At 44.1% G+C, this 11,413-nt stretch overlaps 1 protein-coding gene across 1 annotated transcript in view; it reads left to right on the forward strand.

Annotated features, from left to right (window-relative positions):
• Positions 1-818: 818 nt before the first annotated feature.
• cilp2 (cartilage intermediate layer protein 2) overlaps positions 819-11,413 on the forward strand; it is a 20,420-nt gene continuing 9,825 nt past the window's right edge. The window contains exons 1-4 of the mRNA XM_050055210.1: positions 819-882; positions 9,148-9,225; positions 9,967-10,236; positions 10,509-10,691. Of these exons, the coding sequence (XP_049911167.1) occupies positions 819-882; positions 9,148-9,225; positions 9,967-10,236; positions 10,509-10,691 (595 nt within the window). The remainder of the gene's footprint in view (positions 883-9,147; positions 9,226-9,966; positions 10,237-10,508; positions 10,692-11,413) is intronic.

Consider the following 11,413-nt stretch of genomic DNA (forward strand, 5'->3'; position numbering starts at 1 on the left):
GAGTGAGATGGAGACGGAGGTATGGGGGGGCCGAGGAAACATGACATCTTACAGAGGACGATTAGACCTGCTTCCTTTATTTAACACAAAATAAACATTTACCGAGCCACAAGTTGTGATCATGGACGATAAGAAAGTCATAAATGATGTTTCAAACCAGTTTCATATATTTTGAAAATAAGTCAAAAATAATAAAAAACAAAACTGAAACAGGTTCTCAAGCATTCAGAAGTATTGTAAACTATTCTGTATTTGCACAGACGCACGCACACACCTGCTCCGTGGATAGAGACAACCACCCTGGAGCACAAGAGGATTACAAATCAAAGAAATATGAAAATATTGTTGCGAAAAAGTCAAAACTTATGAGCTCTTGCTTGGACGAACAGGAAAACACCTTTTTATTTTCAGTAACAGCACCCGCGCACACTCTCCTTCCCCTCCCTCCCCTCCCTCCCTCTCTCTACCCCCACCATACCCTCACCTTTTTTTGGAAGATGATATGGGGGACCCAGATGTTACATTTCACTGGCCAATGGTGAGCAGAGAGGGGCTGGATTGGTGTGCACTCCCGATGCCCCTTCTTTTAAAAACGCCTGAGCTCCTGTCTCCAACTCAGCAACTAAAACTCACATGAGAGAAAAGAGCAGCGGCTCTGCTCTGCTCGACCAGCAGCATCACTCACACCTGACAAACTGAAGCGGCTACGCTCAGCTGTATCTGAAGAATCAACCTTTTTTTCTTTTTTTAAATGTATGTTAATTCTGTAGGGGATCAGAGAAGAACAAGAAATCATCTGTAACTGAAGGTGTGGTACCATGTTGGGATTAAATAAGGTGGCACTCCTGCTGTGTGTCCTGGCTTCAGTGGCTCTGGGCCAAGGTAGGTGAAGACTGAAAATTCATCTCTTATCCCTGCTGTTTTTAAAACTGGATGCTACACACAGAAAAATGACTTTAAATGTAAAGATACAGCTAAATGATACCTGAAAACACAGCCAGTATTACGGTGAATTTTGTCCTCCCTTGTCATTTTGGTAATCACGTACTGTACCTAACAGAGGGCCAGTGTATGACTGCTCACACATGTGCACGGCAACTGACATAACTGTAGAGTTTTCTAAGTTGACGGCATTTCCCCGAGGATGTCAGAGCGGGAGGACTGTGGTGGTGAGCTCATGATGTGATAAGGGTGTGTGTTTGGCTGTGTCTGTTATTTTATAGACCACCTCAGTAGTCTTAATCTCTTTTGTTAAGTCACCAGCACATTTCACCACGGGGCTAATCAACAACACGTGGTGATAGAGGAGTCGAGGAGGAGGAGGAGGAGGTCGCTGTGGTTTATTTTAAACATTGAAAAAGCTCTACTGATGACAGTGAAAGTGCTGCCGGTGGCTCAAAGTTCAGGTGGCACACGCTTTGTATTCATATTGACAAACTGCCACTGTCAGCAAGCAGAAGGCGTGCTTTAGAGGAAAAATTAGTATCTCAGCGCAGCCAGAGTGCTCCTCTGACTTTTATGATCTCACAAAGAGCCAATTCAAACTCACTTTTTTTACTCAGTTTTATTTACTGTTTTTATTGAGCTGGACCGTCAGCTCCAGGGCTGTTTCATGCTCTGTCTCTTCTCCCCCAAATTACGCTCTTATCACTGTGAAAGCTTGCCACTCTTCCTGAATGACACCAACAGCAGCAGTTTTTCCAAAGCTGTCACTTTCTGTCCACATTACAGCTGCTTCCTATTAACTTCTTTTTTTTCTTTTTAAAGAAAAGGAGCTGGCGTTTCACAAAAGCAAACGAGTGTGAATAAACCATAATGGTCTCCATATCTCGCTGGACTTGGAGGCCTCAGAAGTCGTAAATGTCTCGCAGAGGCTGTGTGCCATTTGCTGATGAGTATATCAAAGACGGTTTGTTGAGGAGGAGAGGTAAATGTATAAATGGTGATTCAGATTGACTCTGAACACTGTGTTACAGCCGCGAGTGAAAGCCGGCCTTAAAATGGACTGTAAAATTTTACACTCGCCACGCTCCTTTAGCTGCACATCCACATCTTGCAGTAAGGTGGTGCATTTTGTCCTCACTTTACCCTCAACTGCAGTGCCAGCAGTCCCTAAAGATATAAACCCAGTCACCTTGGAAACAAGAAGCAATAATCACAAACCAGGCAACACATTTTCCCACCTGCTGGGTTTGCACTCGGCTAAATGAGAAAATGGAATAAAAGGAGGGATAAAGAGCGCAGGTAAAATGGCTTTGCCGTCCCCTTTTCCCGTCAACTTGGCCGGCGTGTCTCTCTTTCCTCTTAACTTTTTGATGGTCTCACCCCCCCCCCCCCCCCCCCGCATTCAGTCCACCACTGTCTCCCACTATCCATTTGTCTTCATCTGTTCCTCTTTTCTCTCTAATTTATGTCCCGCAGGAATTTCTTCACAAATACTTTCCCCACCTTTCTCCCCTCTGTCTCTCCCTCACTCCATCACACCCCCTCCTTCGCCTTTCTCCACCTAGTCCTCCCTGCTCCTTCCGTCAAACGCTCTCTCCTCGCCTTGTTCTCTGTCACTCTCTCCGCACACCTTGGAGCTTACAGATTTACGAGCTGTTTTCCTATTTGAAGGTGGCAGCTGGTGCCGGATGCCCACTGTAAGTCACAGGGGTACACTGTGGCATTACCACCTCTTAGCATAAGACTTGCTTTCAGCTCCAAGCTATTACCGTAATCTGCCCTCTTTAACTGGCGATCTTCTCTCCTGCTCCTAAGGAAAGCTAGGTGGTGTATGTGAGCAGCAGCTGGAGGGCCGCTATGAATCAGACAGAGGGGCTAGCTCTCCAGATGCTGACCACTGTCTGCTCCAAATACCGCCGTCTGGCCAGCTGACTTTAATGACTGAGACAGGGATTACAATGGATCAAAGAAAAAGGCGTAAATTCCCATTAATGACAACCTTCGAGCCATTTCACATCTTTCTTTCTTTTCTTCTATTTATGTGTACATGTGTGTGTGGGCGAGCCAAGATATTATTTATTGTAGGACTAATCAGTTGCTTTCAATTGAGCTATTTCCAGCTCCTGGCTTTGTCTACCTGTATGCACAGGTGCAGAGGTTCAAGCAAGGACTTCCAGATATTTTCAAGGCGGAAATAACTGAACTCTGCCCAATCTTGTTTTTAATAGCGTCGGGGAGAAAATGCTTGAGAACACAAAGCCTTTGTTATACCTTTGTAAATCCTTAAATCATGTGGTTGATTTGCATCATTAGTTAATGTCAGGGACAAAATTGCCGTTTTTAATGAGGTACAGATGTTTTCGGGATCAGACTTGGATTTTTTTTGAGAACGCCGGGGTACAGGGAGAGATAGATCTAGAGAGAAAAAGCAGACTCCTCTGCAACCACACACACCTCAGCTAAGACGCTAGCCAAACACATAAACAGCTTCCATATGACATGGCAAACAGATCATCACATACGCAGGCCCACACACACATACACTCACATCAGTGAATTCATGCGTGAAATGCCGCTATGTTAGACTTCGTCGACAAATACTGTACAAGCTCGTTCTCTTAGCGAGCTTAACTTTGTCCAATAGGTTACATAACACAGGGAGGGGTGGGGTTCTCACGTCCTCTCCTTCTTGTAAGGACCTGGAATATCATAAACAGGACCCAGACCTTCTATTTAAGCCTTGTCTCCCTGCCAACATACATCTGGCATAACCATACTGTAATCTGACTAAAACCATTCTGGGTGCAACTTCATAAAGTCCCATATTCCAACCCCCCTCCTCCTCTTCCTCTCTTCAGCAGCATTTTTATTAGATTCTGGCGAAGGCAGAAAACTCCCACTCAAAAGTGAAGCTGTCTCTTGCAATACCGCTGGTGATTATTAATAGAGGATTTGCCTTTGTGTAGCCTGGCTATAAGGACGCCGGCTGTATTTCAGAACGAGCCACTGTGACGTAAATCGTTAAACCCAAAGATAGTCTTCTAAAATAAGCATTGCAGTTGTCAAAACAGACTCACAGATGACAATGACTGCAGTGTGGGATATAAAGTAATCCAGTAGCTAAGTTTCAGACATGATGCTGACATAGTCTGGCATTCAGGTGCTTCCCATGTGGCTATATGTGGAACTGAGATGCTAACCAGCCCACAGATGCAGCTCTGCTCTAATGTACTGGTGCCACTATAATGTATCTCGTTACCTTGTCCGTAGTTTACGAGGGTCGCGGCGAGGCTGGCTGAGGTTTATAATAGCCGTCACATGGCAGGGTTCAGGTCAAAGGTGAAAATGCAAGAGAAAAGTGATACAAAGGTGTGTGCATTTCACTATATGAGCTCAAAAAGTCAAAATCGTAAAGAGATTTGTGTGGGCAAAGCACAAAACCAAACCCACAAGGGCGAGACCGTCCTCTGAAGAAGAACGACAGCATCAGGTGTTTCAGCAAGTGACGTTCAAGTGACGAAGACCTCGGGCAGCCTTAGGAGTTATGATGAGAGCAAAGGAGGAAGTCAGGTGATGTTGTTACACTGACAAAGCGTACATCAAGGTGTCATTTGGTTGCTTGGCATCAACATCTTTGTTCCACGTAGACTTGCTGTCCAGCCACTACTGCACATAAACACCATATTAAACACTGAACTTAAGTCCTTCTTAACTGATACACACTTTGGGAAATTAGCGTAAGGACATTGCTGCTCAATGATAGGTTGTTCTCTTGGACGAGGTACAAACTTGATGTCAGAAATAAAAGTCTAACGCTTCCCTAAAAAAAACAAACCAGCACAAAGTGTGGATTGCAGCAGTCAAATGAAAGAACTGCACACTGTTGGGAAACTCCAGGGTCCGTAGCGCTAATTTCATTCGGTAAGTAAGCATGTTCAAGCCATTGATGGCTCGCCAAAAGTCTACTGAGCATAGAAGGAGCATATGTATTTGTGTGTCCTGTATGTCTCTCTTGTCACTTTCATTCTCCAAAAAAACTGCGAAACTTACCAGGAATGAAATGAGTGATACAGTGTCCACTTTGACCGCTGCTAACCACGCTTTGCACTGGTTTGTTTCTTTAGGGTAGTATTATACTTTCACCTCATCCAAGGGAACAACCTATCATTGAGCTACAAGGTCCTAAAACTAATTTCGCCATTTTCCACAGTGTGTATCGTTTCAGGAGGGCCGAAGTTCAGAGTTTCATATGGTGTTTACATGCAGTAGTGGCTGGCAGTCGAAGTGGGACAAACAAGTCAATGCCTAGTAATCAAAAGACGCTTTGACGCACTATACAAGCTTTGTCGCTGTCACTATGTCAACAATGCCATTTCCTATCGAACAAAAGATGACTTGAAATGGCCTATAGGGAGGAGGAGGACAGTGTGGATGGATGGGTCAACTACGCATTGGACCTTAACATGGGAGACCATTGTTCGCCTATCGTTTCTAACTGACAGTCAACATTGTTTTGACCATGATCCCTCCATAACCTGAACTCCGTGGTAATTACTAGACACAGGTCCATGTGGAGAAAGGTCCCCCAGGCTGACTCCTTTTCCAATAACTTTCCAATAATTAAAGAACAAAATAAGTTGTTTGTCCATGTTGAAGGAAACACCTAAGCGTTTTCTGATCTGAAGTTTTGGTTAGATTAAGGAACAAAAACGATTGGGTTCAATTGAGAGAGAGATTGTGATTTGGGTTAAAATACGTACTTAAAATAAGTTTAGAGAACCATTGTTGTTATGGTTAGTTTGAACAATTGGAACGATTGCGGCCATGCTTTGAAAAAACAACAAAAAACAACAATATTGACTTGCGGTTGTAAATGGGAAACAAACATCAATATCCCATGTTAAAGTCCAGTGTTTTGTTGACCCATTCATCCACACCCGCCTCCTCCCAATTCTAACGTCATGCTCACACTGGACGTGGGAGTGCTCTGATATGTCAACTATCATGCAGCCGCCTGTCAGCAGTCACCTGGCCGTTCTCAGTGTTAGTCAGCAAACGATTCCACTCCTTCACTCTTTTCTTTTCACACATAGACTCTCTAGAGCTCTGTCTCTGTTTGGGTGTGTGTGTCCGCTTTTCTCTGTCGCTCTCTGTTTGGACACAACTGACAAATATGTGGAGGCACAGGATGCATCAGATAATTTATATCATCATGTCTAATAAGGTTAATACTATATTATCTGTGTTTTTTCTTGCAAAATTCGCTTGTAGCTCACAGAAATAGATACTGAAACTATTGCTGCAGATTGTCAGCTGGCTGAGGAGCTCAGGGCCACGTTGCATCCCATAGAGGGCAGGGACGGCACATCTTGTCATTTTGGAGGACTTGTTGGTTCTATTAATTTAGCTGTAAAAAGTCAAAATTCTAAAGACATCTGTGTCAGCAAAACTCAAACCCAAATCCACACAGCACATGAACAAGGACAAACAGGATATACTGTACTAGCGGAGCACTTAAAGGTGGATTTTTTTTTAGCACTAAAGAGGAAATCAAAAGTTCTAACCTCGCTCCCTCTGGCTTGAAAAACTTGCTCCCTGATGAGGTAAATTCCCTCACATACCAGCCGTATGAAGCAGTGCCCCAATAAAATCTCCCAGCTTTTAAAATTCATAAAGTGTTAACATGCCACTCAAAAGCACAATAAGCTCTGTGAGTCCGCCAAGGGGAGCCGGGCCAGTTCATACCAACCATAACTGAGGTCACTGCCCCGACATTTGCCTTGTGCTGAAGCTAATCTGGGTTTCCTCTTTTAACTTTCTAAAACCGTTAGTCACCCCATAAAACTCTAAGAATCGTGTGCTATTTTGTTTTCATTGTCAAACATCTTGAAATGATAATCAGGAGCCAAATGCTGTGTGCTGTGAACTCCCTTTGTTTTGGTGTGAGCAAGGACGAAATGTTATACAACGAGGGCAGGAAAGCTGCTTTTTATACTTCTTGGAAATAAATGGAAGCTTCAGAGCGGGGAAGGGCAATTAATTAGCCACAAGTTTGAAAGTAAGTGTTAATTAAGTGAAACAAAAGGGGTGTTTGAGTCCCGCTTACTGAATACTTTGCCTCGGAAAGGGTTTTAAAGTTCTCAGAGTGAACATTAGTGCGTGCAGAATGTAAACACAACAGAGATGTTCTGTCCAGTGGCAGAAAGACTGTCTTTTGAGATGTAATTAGGACAGACACGGAATCCAGGAGACAAAAAGGAGAAGGGTGGAAAAACTATTTGATTTGATTTACTAAACTAAACCTGTGAGCAGAGCCACATCTGCCCAGCAGATCAGTGTGAAAGCATTTGCTTCTGTTTATCCAGCTATTCCAGTGTATCAGAGAGTCAAAGCCGGTGTGGAAACCTATCAATGGTTTTTAAAGCCAGGGGCATAAAAAAAACCTAACAACCATGAGGGTCAGCTGACTGTCTGTGTTACCCTAAAACTTCTGTAATAAATTTTTGGACAGTGGATCTTTGTTCTGTTGAGCCGCTATCCTTCTTTGCTAAATCTATCAAAAGGGTTGAAAGAAATGTGCTGGCTTTACAATAAAGAGCTGAAGCGAGCCGTAAAAAACCAGTGGGGACTGGGATCGATACTGGCCTCTGTGCTGGGAGTCTCTGCTCATAAACTCAGCGGTGTCTCTCCGAACGCGCTAAGTGCTTGCACGTAACACCACACACACTCACACACACACACACTGAGGCTACATAAGCTACTTTTTGTTTCCGTCGCGTACCATGACATTTATTTTTTTCCGCATGGCCTGAATGAAACTCTGAGATTAAATGTCAAGCAAATAACTGCCGTTTTTTTTTTTTTTAAACATAAAAAAGTAGTTCTGCAGGAAAAATGAATCATTAAACTTCAAAGCACAAGGGGAAACATGTCACGGTGCATGTTTCATGACTGACAGAGCCGAATTTAAAACGAATGCCAGGCTGAATATCTCTCTCTTTCTAATGAGGCAACATTTGCCTTCATCTGAACCTGCAGGCACTTGCATGAAAGATGATAATCATGATGTAAGAATGACTCAGTGATACAGGCATGCTGTATGTGTGCGTATGGTATGCATACACATTATAATCATATATCATTAAGATAAAAAAATAAACAAGCAAAAGATTGCTGCATAAAAGTATGAAAGTGTGTGTGTGTGTGTGTGTGTGTGTGTGCTCTGCGAGAGGTGATGGAGCGAGTTAAAGTGAAGCTTTCTGGCTCGACCGCTGGTGAACAGATGACTGCATGCACTGATTTGTCACAGCTGGAGCTTGATTAGCATCCTCAGCAGCGGCTGCTTGTTGATGGATCAAGAGAAGGGAGGACTGGAGGAGGACAAGCAGGGGGGGAGACAATAAGCTGAAAGATGGAAAGATGTGTGACAAAGAGCATGGGGGAGATGATGGATGGAGAGGATGTTCCACAGTTTGAAAGAAGAGGGGAGATGTCATCAAAACAGGAGGAGCAGCAGGAAGAAAAATCTACAGAAAGAGATGGAAAAGGAGCAGATAGGAGAGGAGACGGAAGAGGAGATGGAAGTAGAGAAATCACACTGATGAAAGCTTCCAAAAGGAGAAAGAGAAAGTAATAGATAAAGCAGCAAATTTTTTTTTTTTTTTTTTAGCATTTTCTCCCGTCTGAGTCGCCCAAGAAGCCTCGTCTTTGTTTCAGCACATTAAAAGGATCGAAGGCCTGTGACTGAAATGAGCAAAAATAAAACAATGGAGAGAATAAAAAATAAAGTGCAGAGGGAGGGCGTGTAATTAGAAGAGCCTTCATGCCGTGAGGGAAAAAGCAAAACGTGCTCAGACTGCATCAGTGTGCACACGCCCACGACCGTGTGCACATGGTTGTGTGAACGTGCGTACGAATACTGAAATAAGCTGCTGTCAAACATAACACACAGTATAAGAGAGCTTAATCAGATTTTGATCATTTTGTTTCACTTTCTTTTTTCCAGTTTGGTGCTGCACATACATAGAACCCCGACATATCTTGGCATCATGTATTAGTGAAACTGAAACTAACGAACTAACTAAAAATAGGCTTCTGAGGGAATCAGAGGAGAAGTGAATACATGTATTGATATAAAATATGTGATTGAATCGCCTTTTGTGTGCTGCTTATATATCCAGATGTTTTCCTTCCTGTTTGCAGGCCCTGTGAGGAGCAGGAGTCAGTCAGACCGGAGCAGGAGAGTGGCCCTCAACTTGTTCACTGACACACAGACAACAGGTACTCAATCCATCAGCAGCGACACGCAGAGCTGATTGCATGTCAAACTGTGAGGCAACAGACAACTGTGTGAAATGAGAGGGACAGGTGTGCACCGGTGCTCTAAAAACAACAGGAAGTTGATTATTTGTCACGTTAATTAACGTGGTCAGCAGTAGGAGCTGAGGTTTTGATGACTTGACATCCATTTTCTGGAACACAAGTGCACCAGCATTAGCCTGTGTCCAGATTATTGTCCCATCACCTCAGTGCACCCTACAGTCCACAAGAGAATTTTATTTATCAGAGTGATGTATCACTCCGTGAACGAAAAAAAAAAAAAAAAAAAAATCATCTGCGTGTTGCTAACGCATTCTTTAGTTATGAATCCCTCATATTTCTCCTGAGGACATGCTCAGGTTTCAGAACATGCAGCAGACTAAAAAATCAGACAATATGCCTCATCAGTAAGGCCAGGGGGCTTGGAAAGAACCTGGACAATGCAAAGCTCCCTGGGGTGTATGAAGTCAGTTTCAAATGGTGGTAGCAGACCTCCTCTTAAACTTTGTAACCCATCCCTGCTGTTTTTTCTCTGCTGCTTTCTCTTGGTTCTGACCCATGCCTCCCCTCCATGTAAGATCAGCTCCAACCCCCCCATTCCCCTTCCTTATTTCTGGACCCTGAGAATTGTTTTCTTTCTGGCTTTTTCTAATGCTCAGTGGTTTTGGTTTTCATCCATGTCTCCCCTCCACGTGCCTCCAGGCGTGACGGAGTGGACGTCTTGGTTCAACATCGACCATCCTGGAGGGAATGGAGACTATGAGCGCCTGGAGGCGATCCGTTTCTATTACAGGGAGAGGGTCTGTGCTCGGCCCACGGCCATGGAGGCTCGCACTACAGACTGGGTGGCAGCGGCAGACACCGGAGAAGTGGTCCACTCCAGTCTGGAGAAGGGCTTCTGGTGCATCAACAGGGAACAGCCCCAGGGCCGCATCTGCTCCAACTACCATGTCCGCTTTCAGTGTCCCCCAGGTAGCTCTGACGACAGCTGTTCAGGGATGTGCAAGCTGTCCCTTCACAGATATGAACATTTAGCCAAACACATGCATGAATACATATTTCACATGCATGTAAGCTGGCTACAGCAAAGCATCATCCAGTGTAAATGCTTTTGGCTGTTTACTGCCTGCCATGTGAAATAATGTGTTTCTTATTTCCTAGTCTTGATTCTGCTTGCAAACAGCAAGACATAATCCCAGCTTTGCTCAAGATGTCTCACTCAGTTCTTCAATGTGTGGGTTTAGTGCAGAGCTACTGGACTGACTGGAGTGAGTGGGGCCCCTGTTCAACCACAGTTTGTGACGACGTGGGCATTCAAGTCCGCCAAAGGAAATGTGTGAACACCCAGCCCATGCCTCTCCTGTTGGTGCCAGCATGCCAGGGTCACCACTCAGAAAGGAGGGAGTGCTCCAACCCTCCATGTACAGGTGAGAATCACGAGATTTAGCTTTTAGCATTGAAGCTCCTCACTCATGACTGGGAGCACCATGGTCAGCTGTGATACACATTACCTTATGTCTTTGTTTAAAGCCTTTATAAAGACTGTGAAAGCAACGGAAACACAGAAACGAAAATAACCTCATGTATAGTCTCGTTTTGCACTGAACTGAAAAGAACAGCTTGAACCAGCACCAAAGTACATGCACTACATAGTCACAGAAAACTAATCTTTCATTGAACTAAACAATACAATTTGATTCACCAAAGTCATTCCACCTCTAAAGCTGAATTCCTCACAGCTATACACTGATCAGCCAAAACATTAAAACCACTGGTGGCTGGATTGAATGACACTGACCATCTTATTACAATAAAATGTTCTGCTGGGAAACCTTGGGTCCTGGCATTCATGTGGATGCCACCTGACACGTTTCACAAACCCAATAACTGTTGCAAACCAATGGCAATGGCACTCTCCGACGGCAGAGGGCCCCCAGCAGGACAATGAACCATATCACATGGCAAAACTGTTCGTGACAAAGAGCTTAAAGGGCCAGTGTGTAAAATGGGTTGAAAACAGTGACATCAGTGGTCAAATTCTACATTGCAGGGCTCACTCGCTCACCCCTCCCGTCGGGTAAATGACGGTGGCCTCATAGGGACAAAAAGCCTTGCGCACGAGTTTTTCAGGAGTAGGTCTATCTAGCGA

Source organism: Epinephelus moara, chromosome 10, assembly GCF_006386435.1.
Source record: "Epinephelus moara isolate mb chromosome 10, YSFRI_EMoa_1.0, whole genome shotgun sequence".
In the NCBI taxonomy this organism is placed as follows: domain Eukaryota; kingdom Metazoa; phylum Chordata; class Actinopteri; order Perciformes; family Serranidae; genus Epinephelus; species Epinephelus moara.